The 20,362-nt window shown below is 36.9% G+C and overlaps 1 protein-coding gene across 2 annotated transcripts in view; it reads left to right on the top strand.

Moving 5' to 3' along the window:
* The window catches only part of DNAJC1 (DnaJ heat shock protein family (Hsp40) member C1), a 204,700-nt gene that overhangs the window by 111,657 nt on the left and 72,681 nt on the right, over window positions 1-20,362 (top strand). For both annotated transcript variants that reach the window (XM_027121805.1, XM_027121804.1), the window contains exon 8: window positions 6,937-7,100. In XM_027121805.1, coding sequence (XP_026977606.1) covers window positions 6,937-7,100 — 164 coding nt within the window. The remainder of the gene's footprint in view (window positions 1-6,936; window positions 7,101-20,362) is intronic.

Raw genomic sequence — 20,362 nt, 5'->3', positions numbered from 1 at the left:
CAATTTGTTAATATGGTGTATCACATTGATAGATTTGCGTATATTGAAGAATCCTTGCATTCCTGGAATAAACCCCACTTGATCATGGTGTATGATCTTTTTAATGTGCTGCTGGATTCTGTTTGCTAGTATTCTGTTGAGGATTTTTGCATCTATGTTCATCAGTGATATTGACCTGTAGTTTTCTTTCTTTGTGACATCCTTGTCTGGTTTTGGTATCAAGGTGATGGTGGCCTCGTAGAAGGAATTTGGGAGTGTTCCTCCCTCTGCTATATTTTGGAAGAGTTTGAGAAGGATAGGTGTTAGCCCTTCTCTAAATGTTTGATAGAATTCGCCTGTGAAGCCATCTGGTCCTGGGCTTTTGTTTGTTGGAAGATTTTTAATCACAGTTTCAATTTCAGTGCTTGTGATTGGTCTGTTCATATTTTCTATTTCTTCCTGATTCAGTCTTGGCAGGTTGTGCATTTCTAAGAATTTGTCCATTTCTTCCAGATTGTCCATTTTATTGGCATAGAGTTGCTTGTAATCTCTCATGATCTTTTGTATTTCTGCAGTGTCAGTTGTTACTTCTCCTTTTTCATTTCTAATTCTATTGATTTGAGTCTTCTCCCTTTTTTTCTTGATGAGTCTGGCTAGTGGTTTATCTATTTTGTTTATCTTCTCAAAGAACCAGCTTTTAGTTTTATTGATCTTTGCTATTGTTTCCTTCATTTCTTTTTCATTTATTTCTGATCTGATTTTTATGATTTCTTTCCTTCTGTTAGCTTTGGGGGTTTTTTGTTCTTCTTTCTCTAATTGCTTTAGGTGCAAGGTTAGGTTGTTTATTCGAGATGTTTCCTGCTTCTTAAGGTGGGCTTGTATTGCTATAAACTTCCCCCTTAGAACTGCTTTTGCTGCATCCCATAGGTTTTGGGTCGTTGTGTCCCCATTGTCATTTGTTTCTAGGTATTTTTTTATTTCCTCTTTGATTTCTTCAGTGATCACTTCATTATTAAGTAGTGTATTTTTTAGCCTCTATGTGTTTGTATTTTTTATAGATGTTTTCCTGTAATTGATATCTAGTCTCATGGCGTTGTGGTTGGAAAAGATACTTGATACAATTTCAATTTTCTTAAATTTACCAAGGCTTGATTTGTGACCCAAGATATGATCTATCCTGGAGAATGTTCCATGAGCACTTGAGAAAAATATGTATTGTGTTGTTTTTGGATGGAGTGTCCTATAAATATCAATTAAGTCCATCTTGTTTAATGTATCATTTAAAACTTGTGTTTCCTTATTTATTTTCATTTTGGATGATCTGTCCATGGGTGAAATTGGGGTGTTAAAGTTCCCTACTATGAATGTGTTACTGTCGATTTCCCCTTTAATGGCTGTTAGTATTTGCCTTATGTATTGAGGTGCTAGTTGTATGTTTTTTATAGATGCCCTATATGAAGTTAAGGAAGTTTCCCTCTATTCCTAGTTTTCTGAGTTTTTAATCATGACTGGGTGTTGAATTTTGTTAAATTTTTGCTACATTTTTTTCATCTATTAATATGATCTTGTGATATTTCCTCTTTGGCCTGTTAATGTTGTGGATTACACTGATTGAATTTTGAATATGGAACCACACTTGCACCCCCACCGCAGTAAATACCATGATGGTATATAATTCTTTTTATATATTGCTGAATTCTCTTTGCACATATTTTGTGAAGGATTTTTGCATCTATATTCATGAGAGATACTGGTCTATAGTTTTCTCTTTTTGTACTGTCTTTGTATGATTTCAGTATCAGGGTACCCCCATATAATGAATTGGGAAGTCTTCTCTTCTATTTTCTGAAAGAAGCTGTGTAGAATTGGTGTTAATTCTTTAAACATTTGGTAGAATTCTCTAGTGAAGCCATCTAAGCCTGGATATTTCTTTTTGGCAGTTTTTAAATTATAAATTAAATTTCCTTTATAAATACAAGGCTATTCAAATATCTTATTTCATATATCTATTTAATGATTGAATTAAGGTAGTTTGTATTTTTCAAGCAGTTGGTCAGCTTCACCCAAATTGTCAAGTTTGTGTGTTTAGTGTTGTTCACTTTATTATCCTTTTGATGTCTGCATGTCCTGTGGTGATTTCTCCAATTTCAGTGCTAAAATACTGCTAACTTCTGTTTTCTCACTTTTTTGGTCAGTTTTTCCAGATGTGTATCAGTTTTATTGATCTTTTCAAAGATCCAGTTCCTTGTTTCATTGATTTTTCTCTATTGCTTTTCTTTTCAGTTTCATTGATTTTTGTTCTTATTTTTATTATTTTCTTTCTCTGCTTGCTTTGGGCATCTTTTGGGTAAATTCCTTTGCTCTGAATTCTATTTACCTGATATTAATTAGCTACTCCTGCTTTCTTTTGATTAATGTTTTGATTAATTTGTAATAAGTTTCTTGTAGATAACATATACATAAGTCCTGGTTTTTCATCCACTGTACCAATCTTTATCTTTTAATTGGTGTATTTAGACCATTTGCCTGTAATGTAGTTATTGATATATTAGGGCTTAAGTGTGCCATTTTATTTTTTGTTTTCTATTTGTTCTGTTTTCTTCTTTCTGCTTTCTTGTGTAAGTTACTCGAATGTTTTTCTTTTTAGAATTCCATTTGAATTTATCTATAGTGTTGTTTTTTTTTGTTTTTTTTTGTTTTGCGGTACGCGGGCCTCTCACTGTTGTGACCTCTCCCGTTGTGGAGCACAGACTCCGGACGCGCAGGCTCAGCGGCCATGGCTCACGGCACAGCCGCTCCACAGCATGTGGAATCCTCCCAGACTGGGGCACGAACCCGTGTCCCCTGCATTGGCAGGCGGATTCTCAACCACTGCGCCGCCAGGGAAGCCCTATAGTGTTTTTTTAATATATTATTTTGTATAGCGTTTTTAGTGGGTGCTCTAGGTATTATGTTATATATACATAACTTATTACAATCTACTGGTATAAACAATTTACCATTTCAAGTGATATATAGAAACATTACCTCACTTTACATCCATTTATGTCTCCCACTTACAACTGTCTTAAATATTTTCTCTACATATATTGAATGTTATAATTTGCATTCAGCTGTCAGATATAACATAGAAAACTCAAGAGGAGGAGGAAAATCTATTGTATTTACCCATATTTTTACTCTTGTTCTTTCTCCTTCCAGCTATTTTAAGATTTTTTTCTTTTATGATTTCCTTTCTGTTCAGATAACTAGCCATTATTATCAGATAGGCCTGCTGGTAACAGATTCTCTTAGTTTTCCTTCGTCTGCAGAGGTCTTGGTTTCCCCTTTATTCCTGAAGGATATTTTCACTGAATATGGAATTTTGAGTTGACAGTTGTTTGCATTTTGCACTTGAAAAATGTGCCAAATTCAGTTAGCATACTTTTCAGTTCTGGTATTTCTATTTGGTTCTTCTGTATATCTTCTGTTTCCTTGCTGTTGACTTTTTATTTCTTCCTCTGTTTTAAGAATGTGTACTGTTGCTTGTCAGACCATTTTTGTATGCTGTGTTAAAATCCTAGTCGGATAATTTGGATGTCTCCTTCATCTGTTGGCATCTATTGATTATCTTTTTCATTCAAATAGAGATATTCTTGGTTCTTGGTATGATGAGTGACTTTTTTTTAATTAAAACTTGGACATTTCAGGTATTATAAGACTCTGGATCTTATTTAAATCCTCTATTTTACCTGGTGTTCTCTCACAAAGCCTAGCAGTGGAAAGGGGAGGGCTGCTGCCCTGTTACAGTCAGGTAGGAGTGGAATTCCAGGTTCCCTTCATGACATGTATTACAGCTGAGGGGGAGGCTGGTTGTGAATCCTTTCAGGGTTGGGTGGGTGTGGGTGCTCTTGCTTGCCAGTAGGTCTCCACTTACCCCAGCCTTACTGCTCGCCACCTGGCCTCCTCTGACATTGTGGGGGGCAGGGGTGCCTCAGCTGGACAGTTGTGAAAGCCCTGATTGCCCTCTAGGCTTCCTCTGAAACCACCCTGGCAGGGAGGAGGAGGGACACCTCATTATTCCAAATCTACTATCCCTGGGTAGATTTGGAAACCCAGACTACCAACTTAGTGTCTGCTGTTCCCACATGGGAAGGGGGATCCACATCCCCTCTCAGCAGACATGAAAGCTTGGCCTCTTACACAGCCTTCTCCCACATCACCCTGAGGTTGGGGTGCCTCATTACAGCCTCACTATGGCAGAAGTCTAGGCTTCCCACTAGCCTTCGCTGGCATGGGGGTGGGGCGTGGCCATAGTTTTTTCTGTGTTGTTTGCCTGAAGTAGATCGGTTATTATCTAAAAGTTTATCTTGATATGCTGCTGCTTTTCTGGTCCTTTTGGCTGGAAAGAGAAAGCTTTTTAAATTTTTTAATATTACCATTATTATTTCTGTGCCTTTCAGTGTTTTTGGGTTGCAAGCTTCCCTGGGACCAAGTCTGGGATATATGAGGCTGTAACAAACCCAGGGAAGTTACCACCTTGGTGCTCATTGGGTCCTGCCATTCCTAATTGGTCTGTCTTCTCTCCAACATTCAGATTATTCTTCTGTTTGTTTCATATATAACATTTAGAATATTTAGTTTTTCTTAGTGAGAGGACTATGAAAAAGTACTTCTTCATTTTTCCAGGAGTGGAAGTTCTGTATTATTTTTTTAAGTGATTTTTTTAAATGCATATTTTAAAAGATTCAGATACTTGCAGTTGTGATCAACACCCCAGAAATAAACCAAATTTATTTGCTTCCTTTTTATAACTGATTCTCTGTAAGCAACCAAAACTACGTTCTAGTTTATGTGTATTTTCCCTTAGCAATAATTTGTTGCTCAAAATAAATTGTGAAAAATTGAGTAATATGACCAACTTCATAAGGAATCTTTTTTTTTTTTTTAATTTGGCTGCATTGGGTCTTTGTTGCTGCACATGGGCTTTCTCTGGTTGCAGCGAGCAGGGCTGTTCTTCATTGCAGCGCGGGCTTCCCATTGTGGTGGCTTCTCTTGTTGTGGAGCACGGGCTCTAGGCGCACGGGCTTCAGTAGTTGTGGCGCACAGGCTTAGTTGCTCCGCGGCATGTGGGATCTTCGCGGACCAGGGCTCAAACCCGTATCCCCTGCATTGGCAGGCGGATTCTTAACCACTGCGCCACCAGGGAAGTCCCCATAAGGAGTCATTTATACGGTTTCTTCCTCTTTTCTGAAAAACAATTTTGAAAAACAAGAAAACCTGGCCTCCTATTTGGGCTCATATTGTACTCTGGTGACACTATGTTTTTATACTTTTAAATTAGACTCATATATCATTTAAGTTACTAATTTCCTATTTTGGTATTAGGGTGTTTTGTTTTTTTTTTAAGTCACCATTTCAAAAGCCTGGACGTATAAAGGTACTGAAGCAGTAGAGGATAAAATATGGTATTAGATACCATGTAATTTCTAGAAAGGTAACAGCCTTGTTAAGTAGAACTGTTCCCATAACACTGTATTCTTTTTTTTTTTTTTTTTTTTTGCGGTACGCGGGCCTCTCACTGCTGTGGCCTCTCCCGCCGCAGAGCAACAGGCTCCGGACGTGCAGGCTCAGCGGCCATGGCTCACGGGCGCAGCTGCTCCGCGGCATGTGGGATCCTCCCGGACCAGGGCACGAACCTGTGTCCCATGCACCGGCAGGCGGACTCTCAACCACTGCGCCACCAGGGAAGCCCAACCCTGTATTCTTAATGCACATTATTTTTGGCCATTTTTCTCTATTGAGCTGCCTATCCTTTTGTCAGTTTATAAGATCTCTTTATGTATTCTGTATATCAGGCTTCTGTTTGTACTCTGAATTGTAGATGATCTTTCCAAATCTGTTATCTCTTTCTTGATTTGTTTATTCTGTCTTTTATCTTTTTTTTTTTTATAGCATTTGGGTTTTCAGTCTTAGTTAAGATTTTGTCTTCCTTTAAATAGTACAGGTAGTATTTTAGATTTCTTTTTGCAAGATTTTTATTGTTTTGGTTTTTAAAGTCAAGTCTCATATCCAACTGGGATTTATTTTGGTATATATTGTAAGGTTGTGTCCAATTTTCTTTCAAATGGGTATTCATTTGTGACAGCATCATTTAATAAATCCTTTTCCCACTGAACTGAAATATTTATGAATTCTCTGTTCTATTCTAGGAATTTGTCTCTTCATATGCCAATATCATATTAATTTTATTACATTAGTATTATAACAGATACATAGAGGATGGAGAAGATATGGTTATAAGGATGGATGAGTTTGACAGTAGTAATCAAGAGTGAAGTTGCTTCTCAGTGTTAACTTTCTAATCAGAAAGGAATTTAATGGAGAGGCCAATTGATAAATTGATAAGTATCTATTGATAACTACCCTTGATGTTGCCAGGTTATATTTTGCATTTGTAAAATATTGAAAAGATGAATGTATACCATTAAGAGCTAATTTTCTGCCAAGTAGTATGTTAGGGGATATATAATTCTCCTCACATCAACTTTATGAGGTTAGATGTAGCTCCCTTTTACAGAAGAGAAAATGGACACTTGTTCTAAGGGTTAAGTTACTTGCCCAGTATTGTGCAACTATTAGATAGTAAAGGTAGGATTAAAACACTAATGACCAGGCTCTTTTCACTATGCCATAATGAAATGTTTCATGAACAGTACTTTGAACACTAAAGATATATGCAAATTGATATGATGGTTATATCATAATCTTCTATCATTAGCACCCGTGAGTTTTATTTTAAAACAATGCAGTGGATAGGGCACAATAAAACTTTACAGCTAACTATTTATAGCAAAGCAATTCTATTTTGATGAAAGAACAATATATATTTATGTGTTCTTTCAAGAATGGTCTATGAATAAAATGTTAGAAGCTATTATGTTATTGATTGGTTCTTTTAAACCTTTTTTTTTTTAGAGCAGAAGAAAGTTAAAGTAAAAAAACCAAAACCTGAATTTCCTGTATATACACCTTTAGAAAGTACATATATTCAATCTTATGATCATGGAACTTCTATAGAAGAAATTGAGGAACAAATGGATGATTGGCTGGAAAATAGAAACAGAGCACAGAAAAAACAGGTAAATTTTTAAAATTTTGTTTTAATTGAGTAAAATACATACTGAAAAGTACATAAAATATAGATGTACAGCTCAGTAAACTATCACATGGTAAATCAAGTTAACCATTGCCAAGATCAAGAAATAGAACATTGCCAGTGTCCAGAAGCCACACTCATGCTTCATCCTGGTCACTACCTTTCTTTTCTTCTACAAAGATAATGATCATCCTGACTTCTAACCATAGATTAGTTTTTCCTGCTGTTTGAAGTTTATAACTGGAATCGTCCTGTCTTAGTCCATTCAGGCTGCTGTAACAAAAATATAATAGACTGGGTGGTTTAAACAACAAACATTTATTTCTCACAGTTCTGAAGACTGGGAAGTTCAAGATCAAGATGCCGGCAGATTCGGTGTCTGGTGAGGGCCCTCTTCCTTATTCATAGACAGCAGTCTTCTTGCTGTGTCCTCACATGGTGGAAGAGGTGAGAGAGCTCTCTGGGATCTCTTTCATAAGGGCACTAATCCCATTCATGAGGACTCCACCCTCATGACCTAAGGAACCCCCAAAGGCCCCACCCCCTACTACCATCACATTGGGGGTTAGGATCGCAACATATAGATGGGGGGACGGACACAGACATTCAGTCCATAACACATTCCATATGTACTATTTTGCATCTGCTTTCCTCTATTCATATAGTATTTGTGATAGTTATTCGTTATTGTGTATAGCGGTAATTTGTTCATTTTCATTGCTGTATAATCCATTTAGAAATATAGCACAATTTATTTTTGTTGGAGATTGATGTTTCCAGTTTTTGACTATAATGAGTAAGTTTCCTTTGCACACTATTGTACTTTCAGTACACGTATGTGTAAACTTCTATTTTTGGAGTTAAGTTGCAGGGTCAGCTTTAGTAAATAATTCTGAATACTTTTTTTTTTTCAATGTTTGTATCAATTTATAGCTCAGCAACAGGATCTGAAAACTTCGATTACTTTACATCCTTGCCAAACTGGGTCAAGTCTTTTATGTTTTTAACCATAGAGTTAGGTGTGTAGTCATATTTAATTATGGTTTAATTTGTATAACCTTTGATGAATAAGTTTAAACACTTTTTCTTATGTTTATTGGACACTGATACTCTCCTATGTGAAATGCCTTTTCAAGTCTTTTTTTATTATTGGGTTGCCTTTGTTTTTTCTTACTGATTTGTAAAGAGGTTTTTAATGTATTTCAGAAGTGAATCTTTGCACATTTTCTCCCACTTCGGCTTGCCTTTTCATTCTCTTAATGGTGTCTTGATGACCAGAGTTATTAATTTTAGTCATCAGTCTTTTTCTTTCCTTTATTTGATGTTTGTGTTGTGTTTAAGAAATCTTTTCCCACTTTGCAGTCATAAAGATATTTCCAAATTTTTCTAGAAGCTTTAGTATTCTACTTTTTACATTTAGATTCATAATCCCCTGGACTTTGTGTTTATTGTAAAGTAATGATGAAGTTTAATATTTTTTCAAAAGTTTTCCAAACCAACTGACCCAATACCAGTTAAAGAAAAGACTGCTTCCTACAGCTCTGCAAATGCCACCTTTATTATAGAACAAGTGTCCATAACCATGTGGTCTGTTTCTAGACTTTCTGCTTTGTTCCATTAATCTATTTCTCCATGCTTGTGCTGATACCACACAATCTGAATTACTGTAGCTACGTACTAGATATCTGGTATAGTAATTTTCCAACTTAGTTTTCCTCCTATAAGATTGCCACTTTACATTCACATATAAATTTTTTTATTTTATTTTATTTTATTTTTGGCTGCATTGGGTCTTCGTTGCTACACGCGGGCTTTCTCTAGTTGTGGTGAGCGGGGGCTACTCTTCCTGGAGGTGCGCAGGCTTCTCATTGCAGTGGCTTCTCTTGTTGCGGAGCACAGGCTCTAGGCGCACGGGCTTCAGTAGTTGTGGCTCGTGGGCTCAGTAGTTGTGGCTCGTGGCTCTAGAGCGCAGGCTCAGTAGTTGTGGCACACGTGCTTAGTTGTTCTGCGGCATGTGGGATCTTCCCGGACCAGGGCTCGAACCCATGTCGCCTGCATTGGCAGGCGGATTCTTAACCACTGCGCCACCAGGGAAGCCCTCACATATAAATTTTTAAAGTAATTTGCCATTTTCCACAAATTATTCAGCTTAGATATTCAATTGGGATTACATTGAATATATAGATTAATTTTGGAAGAACTGGCATCCAGACAGTATTGACTCTACAACCCATGAATAAATCCATTCATATAGGTCTTTAAAAAATTATTTTTAATGTGTTGCAGGTTTTTGTGTGTATGTACTGCACGTTTAAAAAAATATTTATTCCTGGTCATTTAGTGTTTTTAGATGACATTATATATGATATTGTTTTTTTAAACTTCACTTTCCAATTATATTTGCTATATAGAAATACAATTGATTTTTGTATAATAACCTTGTGTCCTGCAACCTTGCTAAATTTATTTTTTAATTTTAACAGTTTTCCTGAGTATTACACTTTTTTTTTCTTTTGTGCTAAGGATCTCTAGTACATGTAGAATAAAAGTGATATAATAAGTATCTTTGTTTCATTTGCAATCTCAAAAAAGCTTTCTTTATTAAAAGTTTTATTTCATTATTAAAATTATATATTCTTTTATTTAACTGTTAAATGTGATATGTGCTGTAGGCTTTCTGTAGCATTTTTTACTGAGACACACTTCACATAACATAAAATTCACCATTTAAAAGTGCACACAGTTCAGTGGTTGTCATCTGTTCACTATGTTGTGCAACCATCACCACTATCTAATTCAAGATTTTCATCACACCAAAAAAATAAGTAAATAACCCTCTACCTGTTAGCAGTTAGCTCCAATTCTCCTCTCTCCCCTTCCCTGGCAACTGCTAATCTATTTTCTGTCTATGGATTTGCCTATTCTAGACATTTCACATAATTGGTATCATACAGTATGTGGCCTTTTTTTTTTTTTTTTTTCTTTTCAGTATGTGGCCTTTTGTGTTTTGCTTGGCATAAAGTATTCAGGGTTGTGTTATTTAACAGTACTTCATTTCTTCTTATGGCTAAATAATATTCCATCATGGATATATATCACATACTGTTTATCCATTCTTCAGCTAATGGGTATTTAGTTTGATTCCTCTTTGGGGCTATGATAAAAATGCTATGAACATTCACATACAGGTCTTTATTCAGACATATATTTTGTGGTTTCTCTAGGGATTACATTAACATCTTAATTTATAACAATCTAGTTAGGATTAATGCCAACTTAGTTTCAGTAGTGTTAAACTTTCCGCCATATAATGTGTTATTGTCACAGATTAAATCTATATATATTGTGTGCCTGTCAATTTAGATTTATAACTATTGCTTTATGCAGTTGTCTTTTAGTGAGATTAAAAAAGAATTACAAACAAAAATTACATTTATGCTCTTTTGTATATTTACCTTTGTAAATACAAAAACACCTATCCTGGTGTTTATTTCTTCATATGCCATTGAGTAACTGTCTAATGTCCCTTCATTTCGTTCTGAAGGAATCCCTTTAAGCGCTTGTAACAGGGCCAGACTGCTAGCAACAAACTCTCTCACTTTTTGTTTATCTGGGAATGTCCAAATTTTTCCTTCATTTTTGAAGGATAGTTTTGCCAGATAAATAATTTTGGTTTGACTGTTCTTTTCTTTCAGCACTTTGAGTACATCACCCCACTACCTTCTACCTTCTGGTTTCTGATTAGAAATCAGATGTTAATCTTATTGATGATCGCTTTTACATGATGAGATACTTGTCCTTTCCTGTTTTGAAGATTCTTTCTTTGTCTTTAGCTTTTGATCAGTTTGATTGTGATGTATGTAGATGTGGATTCCTGTGAGTTTATCCTTTTGGAGTTCATTGAGCTTCAAATTTTAGAAGTTTTGACCATTATTCTTCAAATATTCTCTCTTTCTCTCTCCCCCCCTTCTCCTTCCTCCTTTCGCCTTTCTGTTACTCGTATTAAGCATATGTTGATATATTTAATGGTATCCCACAGGCCTCTGAGGCTTTGCTTATTTTTCTTAATTCTCTTTTCTTTCTGTTCTTCAGACCAGATAATCTCAGTGGGTTTATTTGTCAGTTTGCTGATTCTTTCTCTGCCTGTTCAAACCTGCTGTTGAGCCCCTCTAGTGAATTCTTAATTTGTTATTGCACTTTTCACCCTCAGAATTTCTATTTTATTCCTTTTAATAATTTCTACCTATTTATTGATTTATTCTCAACTAGGTGACACATTGTTCTCATACTTTCCCTTTAGTTTTTTGGGCATGGTTTCCTTTAGCTTGTTGAATATTTAAAATAGCTGATTTACTCTTTTTTTTTTTTTTTTGCGGTACGCGGGCCTCTCACTGTTGTGGCCTCTCCCGCTGTGGAGCACAGGCTCCGGACGCGCAGGCCCAGCGGCCACGGCTCACAGGCCCAGCCACTCCGCGGCATGTGGGATCCTCCCGGACCGGGGCACGAACCCATGTCCCCTGCACCGGCAGGCGGACTCTCAACCACTGCGCCACCAGGGAAGCCCTAAAATAGCTGATTTAAAGCCTTTGCCTAGAAATTCCAGTGTCTGGTCTTCCTCAGGCACAGTTTCTATTTATTTTTTCCTTTGTTTGGGCCATACTATATTGTTTCTTTGCAGGTATGGCACTTATCGTTGTTCCTGTTGAAGACTGGGTATTGTGACAGTTATTAGTTGCGACTCTGAAAAAATCAGATTCTCTCCCCTTTCCAGGATTTATTGTTATGTTTGGCTTATTGTAGTTGTTGTTTGTTTGTTTACAGACTTTTCTGTACCAATTCTACAAACTCTGTTTCTTTTGTTTTGTGTAGCCACTGAAGTCTCTATTCAGTTAACTTAGTGATCAGCTAATAATTGGACAGAGATTTCCTTGAATGCCTGTAGCCAAAATTTCTTCCAGTCTTTGCCATGGGCTCTGTGTATGTGTTGGGGCTCAGCTTCCACACCCAGTCAGGCAGTTGACAATTCTGCCTTAGCTTTTACTTTCTGCTTCCAGAGAGCCTCAAGAGCAACAGCAGGTGAGAACTTAAGTCCTTCTCAGGTCTTTTCTGACCATGCTCACAGCCTTGAGCATGCACGTGGCCTAGATTCTCAGAGCATCTTATTCCTCAGCCTTTCTTCTCAAGCTTTTTGGTTAATCTGTTGTTTGCCCAGCTTTTTTCTGTTGCCTCAGGAAGCAGTGGCTAAGATACTAGACAGTAACCATTTTCCCAAAATGCCCCCAGGGAAGAGCTTTTAGCATTAGGCCAGTTTTCAGTTAAGCAAAATAAAGACAAGCCTTTTGATCTTCCAAGGAGCCACGAAACAGATCAAAACAAATGATTACAGTTCCTTGAAAATTAATTCATTCTGCTCCCTCCACAATCAAGAATATGGTTGTTATTTTCATAGGTAGTGCTGAGCTGTGGAACAGCGAATAAGACTGGGGTAAGTTAATGTAGCCCAGAGGTTGCTGTTCTTATCAAGAATCAGCTGTCTTTCTTTAGTACATGTTACCCATAGTACTGCAAGCCTTTGATTAATTTCCAGAGTTTAGAAAAACTTGATTCTGATAGATTCTGACCTTTTTTTTTGTTGCTTTTATACGGAGAGTAGGTTTGGAGTTCCTTACTCTGCCATTTTTGTTAACGTCACACTGTGAATTTTAAAAATCAAAATTTCTTCCTAGATTTGCTAAGAATTTTTATTTATTAAAAATGAATGTTATAAAATGTTACCAAATATTTTGGTGTCCATTATGATGATTATATCTTTTTAACCTTTATTTTGTTAATGAGATGAATTATATAGATTGTTTTTCTAACATTAAACCACCTTGCTTTCTTAAACCCATTTGATTTGATATGATTTGATAGTACACAGAATTCTAGTGTACCTTTAACCCAGTTTTCCCTGATAGTTATATCTTATATAACTACAATACAATTTCAAAACCAAGAAATTGACATTAAGTACAATGGCTGTGTATAGTTGTATGCCATTTTATCACATGTGTAGATTAATGTAACAACCACTGCAATAAAGATATAGAACTAGTGAAGATACAGAACACAAATACATCACTCATGCTTCTTTATATTCACGCCCATCACCTTCCCACCATCCTTAACCTCTGACAGCCATTAATTTATTCTTTCTCAGGAGTTTTGTCATTTTGAGAACGTTATATAAACGGAATCATTCATTGTGTGACCTCTTGAGGTAGACATTTTTTAATGCCTTTTCATTTTTATTCCTTTCTTTTTTTTAGTGAGATGTAATTGGCATATAACATAATAGTTTCATATTTACAACATAATGATTCGACTTTGTATTTTTTATTTATTTATTTTTGGCTGTGTTGGGTCCTTGTTGCTGTGCGCGGGCTTTCTCTAGTTGTGGGGAGAGGGGGGCTACTCTTCGTTGCAGTACGCAGGGTTCTCATTGTGGTGGCTTCTCTTGTTAACGGAGCATGGGCTCTAGGCACGCGGGCTTCATTAGTTGTGGCACACGGGCTCAGTAGTTGTGGTGCGTGGGCTCTAGAGTGCAGGCTCAGTAGTTGTGGCGCATGGGCTTAGTTGCTCTGCAGCACGTGGGACCAGGGCTCGAACCCATGTCCCCTGAGTTGGCAGGCGGATTCTTAACCACTGCACCACCAGGGAAGTCCCTCGACTTTGTATGGATTGCAAAGGAATCACCACAGTAAGTATAGTTAACACCCATCACCACACATAGTTACAAAAATTTGTTTTGTGATGAGAACTTTTAAGATCTACTCTCCTAGCAACTTTCAAATATGCAGTACAGTGTTATTAAGTATAGTCACCATGCTGTACATGACATCCCCATGACTTATTTATTCGTACCCTTTCACCCATTTCATCCACCCCTCACTGCCACAGCCACACCTCTTATAAAAACCAGTCTGGGCCTTCCCTGGTGGTGCAGTGGTTAGGAATCCACCTGCCAATTCAGGGTACACGGATTCCAGCCCTGGTCCAGGAAGATCCCACATGCCATGAAGCAACTAAGCCCATGCACCACAACTACTGAGCCTGCGCTCTAGAGCCCGTGAGCCACAACTACTGAGCCCGTGAGCCACAACTATGGAAGCCCGCACGCCTAGACCCCGTGCTCTGCAACAAGAGAAGCCACCGCAATGAGAAGCCCGTGCACCGCAACAAAGAGTAACCCCCGCTCACCGCAACTAGAGAAAGCCCGCGCACAGCAACGAAGACCCTACACAGCCAAAAATGAAAACAAATACATAAGTAAAGTTATAAAAAAAAGAAAAAAAACCAGTCTGTTCTCTTTTTTTTTTGAGCTTAGTTTTCTTGGTTTTTGTTTGTTTTTGTTAAGATTCCTCTAAAAAAGTGAGATCATCTGATATTTGTCTTTCTCTACCTGATTTATTTTACTTAGCATAATGCCCTCAGGGTCCATCCATGTTGTCACAAATGGTAAGATTTCCTTCTTTTATGGTTGAATAATATTCCTGTGTGTGTCTGTGGATCTGTGTGTCACATTTTCTATATCCATTCATCCATCAAAGGACACTGAAGTCCTTTACATACCTTGGCTATTGTAAATAGTCTGCAACAAACATTGGGGTGCATATATCTTTTCAAATTAGTGTTTTCACTTTCCTTGGATAAATACCCAGAAGTGGAACTTCTAGATCATATGGTAGTTCTATTTTTAATACTTTGAGGAATCTCTGTACTGATTTCCATAGTGGTTGGACCAACATACATTCCCACCAACAGTGCACAAGAGTTCCCTTTTCTCCATATCCCTGCCACCACTTGTTATTTCTTGTCTTTTGATAATTGCCATTCTAACAAGTGTGAGATGATATCTCATTTTGGTTTTGATTTGCATTTCCCTGTTGATTAGTGATGCTGAGCATCTTTTCATGTGTTCAGTATGATGTTAGCTTTGGGCTTGTCACATACGGCCTTTATTATGTTGTGGTGCATTCCCTCTATACACACTTTGTTGAGAGTTTTTACCATAAATGAATGTTTTTGCCCAGTTTTGTCAAATGCATCTATTCAGATGATCATATGCTTAATCACCATACATCTGTGAGTTTTGCTTTCTTCTTGTAATTGATTTCTAATGTCAATACCATTGTGGTAGGAAAAGGTGCTTGATATGATTTCAATCTTCTTAAATTTAGGACTTGTTTTGTGGGCTAATTAACATCTGATCTATCCTGGAGATCCATGTGTACTTGAGAAGAATGTGTATTCTGTTGCTTTAGGATGGAATGTCCTGTATATGTCATTAATTCAATCTGGTCTAACATGTCATTTAAGGCTAGTTTTCCATATTGATTTTCTGTCTGGATGATCTACCCATTGATACAAGTGGGGTATTAATGTTTCCTACTATTATTGTATTGCTGTCTATTTCTCCCTTTATTCTGTTAATATTTGCTTTATAGATTTAGGTGCTCAGATTCACTTTTTTTTTTTTTTACTCACATTATGCCCTTAAGATACCTCCAAGTGTTTGAGTGTATCAGTGGTTTGTTTCTTTTTATCACTGAATAATAATCCATAGTGGGTTAGTTTGCATGATCTAACATATTATGTATATAGGAGCATACAGTGCATACTCTGTTGTGAGATTTATTCATGTTTCTATAGTTTTCCCTTTTTAGTGCTGAGTAATATTCTATTGTATGGATACACTACAGTTTTTTAAGTTTATTAGTTGATAGACATTTGATTTGTTTCTAGATTCTGGCCATTATAAATGAGTCTTCTATGAAGATTCATTGTACATGTCTTTGTATGGACTTATGCCTTCATTTCTCTTGGGTAAATACCATGCAGTAAAATGACTGGAAGGTGTGATGTGTGTCTATCTAAATATTTTAAAAGTTGCCAAAGTGTTTTCCAGAGTGGCTATTAATTTTACATTCCCACCAGCAATGTGTAAGAGTTGCAGTTGCTCCACATTTTGGCCAGCCTTTGCTGTTAACACTCTTTTTACCATTCTAGTGGATGTGTAGGACTATCTCATTGTGATTCTCATTGCAGTTCTCTAATGATTAATAATGCTGAGCATCTGTTTATTTTTCATTAGAGTATCTTTTTTATGAAGTCTCTCTTCAAATCTATGGCCCATGCTTGTCTTATTATTGAGTTTAAAATTCTCTACATATTTTGAACACTTTTGTCACCTATATGTTTTGCAGATATCTTCTCCTTGTTTATAACTTGCTTTTTTTAATATATAAATTATTTATTTGTTTATTTTTGGCTGCGTTGGGTCTTCGATGCTGCACGTGGGCTTTCTCTAGTTGTGGCGAATGGGTACTACTCTTCGTTGCGGTGCGTGGGCTTCTCATTGTGGTGGCTTTTCTTTCTGCGGAGCATGGGCTCTAGGTGCATGGGCTTCACTAGTTGTGGTACATGGGCTCAATATTTGTGGCACATGGGCTTAGTTGCTCCATGGCATGTGGGATCTTCCTGGACCAGGGATCGAACCTGTGTCCCCTGCATTGGCAGGCAGATTCTTAACCACTGCGCCACCAGGGAAGCCCCCTAACTTGCTTTTTATTTTAGTAATAGTGTCTTTTGAAGAGCAAAAGTTTTAAATTCAGATGTTCAGTTCATTAAATATTTTCTTTTATACTAAGTTCTTTTCCTGTCCTAATTAAGAAGTCTTTACCAAACCCAAAGTTACTGAGAGTTTCTCCCATGTTTCCATTTAGAAGTTTTACAATTTTAGCTCTTAAATTTAGGTCTGTGAGATTTCAAGTTAATTTTTGTATATAGTGGGAGGTAAGCGTTGAGGTGCTTTTTGTTTGTTTGCTTGACATTTATATATCCAGTAGCCCCATTTGTTAAAAAAGTTATACTTTTCCCATTCAGTTGGCATGGGACCTTTGTTGAAAATAATTGACTGTATATGTGTTGGTTTATTACTGGGCTCTCTATTCTGTTTTTTTAATCTGTATGTCTATATTTACACCAGTACAATTTGTCTTGATAATAAGCCTTGAAATCAGATAGTATAAATCCTCCAACTGTTATCTTCTTTTCAAAATTGTGTTGGCTATTCTAGTTCTTTACATTTCTTTATAAAATTTAAAATCAAGTTGTCAGTTTGTACAAAAGATTCTGCTGGAATTTTTAATTGCAGTTGAATTGATCTGTAGATAAATTTGGGGAGGTTTCGCATCGTAACAATACTGAGTCTTTTTTTTTTGGCTGTCTTGGGTCTTTGTTGCTGCACACAGGCTTTCTCTAGTTGCGGCGAGTGGGGGCTACTCTTTGTTGCAGTGCGTGGGCTTCTCGTTGAGGTGGCTTCTCTTGTTGCAGAACACAGGCTCTAGAGCGCAGGCTCAGTAGTTGTGGCACACAGGCTTAGTTGCTCCACAGCATGTGGGATATTCCTGGACCAAGGCTCAAACCCATGTACCCTGCATTGGCAGGCGGATTCTTAACCAGTGCGCCACCAGGGAAGTCCCAGTATTGAGTCTTTTGATCCATTAACATGTATATCTCTTATTTTATTTAAGTCTCCTTTAATTTCTCTTAGGAACATATTTTGTCAGATTTATATCTAAATATTTCATATTTTATACCATTCTGAATTGTATTTTTAATTTCAGTTTCTGATATGAGTATATTGAAATACAATTAATTTTTGTATATTAGCCTGTTATCCTGTAACTTTGCTATGCTCACTTATTAGTCCTAGTAGCTTTCATGAAGGATAGGTCTACAATTTTGTTATATTTTAATGTTTTTGTGTCCTCTTCATATCAGGTAATACTGGCCTCATAGAATGCATTGGGAAGTGTTCCTTCCTCTTCTCTTTTCTACAAGCATTTGTGTGGAATTCCATCTATTTTTTTCTTAAGGTAGCTTTGGCTGTTTTTCTTTTTGAAGGGATTTGACTTTTTTTGTTGTTTTGTTTTTTTAAAATTTATTTATTTATTTATGGCTGTGTTGGGTCTTCGTTTCTGCGCGAGGGCTTTCTCTAGTTGCAGCGAGCAGGAGCCACTCTTCATCACGGTGCGCGGGCCTCTCACTATCGCAGAGCACAGGCTCTAGATGCGCAGGCTCAGTAGTTGTGGCACATGGGCCTAGCCGCTCTGCGGCATGTGGGATCTTCCCAGACCAGGGCTCGAACCCGTGTTCCCTGCATTGGCAGGCAGATTCTCAACCACTGCGCCACCAGGGAAGCCCCGGATTTGACTGTTTTATCCAGGTTGTTGAATATACTGGAATAAGTTGTTTATAATATTCCCTTATTATCATTTTAATATCTGTAGTGATGTTTCTTTCATTTCTGATATTGGTAATTTGTGTCTTCTTTTCATTTTTTTTTTTTTTTTAAAGAGAACGAGGAGGGGGAAGAAGGAAATACTGGGTGTCGGGGACTGCCGTTTTTTTTAAATTTTATTTATTTATTTATATTTTTTTGGGGGGGGTCTTTGTTTCTGTGCGTGGGCTTTCTCTAGTTGCAACGAGTGGGGGCCACTCTTCATCGCGGTGCGCGGGCCTCTCACTGTCGCGGCCTCTCGTTGCGGAGCACAAGCTCCAGGCGCGCAGGCTCAGTAGTTGTGGCTCATGGGCCTAGCTGCTCTGCGGCATGTGGGATCTTCCCAGACCAGGGCTCGAACCCATGTCCCTGCATTGGCAGGCAGACTCTCAACCACTGTGCCACCAGGCAAGCCCCGTGTCAGATTCTGTTTTATTTTCGGTCAGGGTCTCTAGAAATACATCTATTTTACTGATTTTCTTTAGAAATCAGCTTTTGGTTTCATTGATTTTCCTCTGTTGTTTTTTAGTCTTGTGTTCATTGATTTCCGCTATTAATTTTTTCCTGTCTCCTACATATTTGGGGTTTAATTTGCTCTTTTTCTAGTTTCTTAAGGTGGGTGTTTAGGTCATTGATTTGAGAACTTCCTTCTTTTCTAAGTATTAATGCTGTAAGTTTTTTCTGAACACTGAATTATTTAAATGTAGAGCTTTATATTTGGTATTTTTAATATTTATACATTTGTATTTTAGCTGTATCCCACAAATTTTGATATTATGTATTCATTTTCATTCAGTTTGAAACAGTCTAATTTTCCTTGTGATTTCCCTTCAACTCATGTTTATTTTCCTAAAAGATAGGTATTTCCAGATATCTTTCTGTTACTGCCTTCTGTTTGCATATAGTTTTTTTATTATTTAAGTTTACCATTTTAGGAATTTGGGATGAGCATTTAATTCATCTATATTTAGTATAATTAGTGATATTTTGGGGTTCAAATTTATCATCTTAGTATTTGCTTTCTATTTGTCCCTCTTTATCTGTTTCTTCTCTTGCTTTCTTTTGGATTAATTTTAAATTTCCATTTCTCCCTTCTATAAACTTGATGTCATTATATACTCTTTTAGTCTTCCTTTTGTGGATAATATGTAGTATTCAATATGCCTCTTATTATAGTCTTGCATGAGTTTCTGTTGCTACTCCCCAGACAATAAAATGACCTTTGACCCTTTACTTCATCTATTTTGTGGTGTATTTTGTGTGTTATGTGTTGAGCTGTGTCCCCCTAAAATTTATATGTTAAAGCCCTTACTCCCAGTACCTGAGAAAGTGACATTTGTAAATAAGGTCATTGCATATGTAAGTAGTTAAAATGAAGTCATACAGGAGTTTTTTGTGTGTAGAACTGTGTGATGATACAGCATTTCATTTCCTGGATTCCTTTGTTTCAAAGCCTGTATTCTTTTCTCATTAGAATTTTTGCCTATGGTTTCTTTGGTTGAACTGACCGTAGAAATGTGCACACCTTATACTCTCAGTAGATATTTGTTAAATTGATCAAGTGTCCAGAGTAATTTATCATGGTGACTTCTGCTGAGAGACCATAATAATGGGGGGAGTGGGAGACAAAATACTGGATTCTTAAGATTTGAAGACCTAAGTTCTAGTTTTAGCATCACTGTTTATTACCTATATGATCCGGGTTTTTGTTTTCTTATTACTTAACACCATACAAAGAGTGTGAAATTATCTGATCTTTCTACCTTAGAGGTAAAAGTATGTATGTTAAAACATTTTGTAAACTGAGAAACCCTAAACCAAAATTTTCCTTTTATTCTAGCCTTCTTTGGGATCTTCCTTGTCATTTTCAAAGTTTTCATCTACATTAAAATTTTTCTTTTGTCCTTTTATTAGTAGAAACC

This window comes from Aethalodelphis obliquidens, unplaced genomic scaffold (genome assembly GCF_003676395.1).
Source record: "Aethalodelphis obliquidens isolate GAN/ISIS:26980383/991018 unplaced genomic scaffold, ASM367639v1 scaffold23, whole genome shotgun sequence".
In the NCBI taxonomy this organism is placed as follows: Eukaryota; Metazoa; Chordata; class Mammalia; order Artiodactyla; family Delphinidae; genus Aethalodelphis; species Aethalodelphis obliquidens.
The sequence above is the reverse complement of the archived record's forward strand: the minus strand, read 5'-3'. Positions and strand labels throughout refer to the sequence as shown.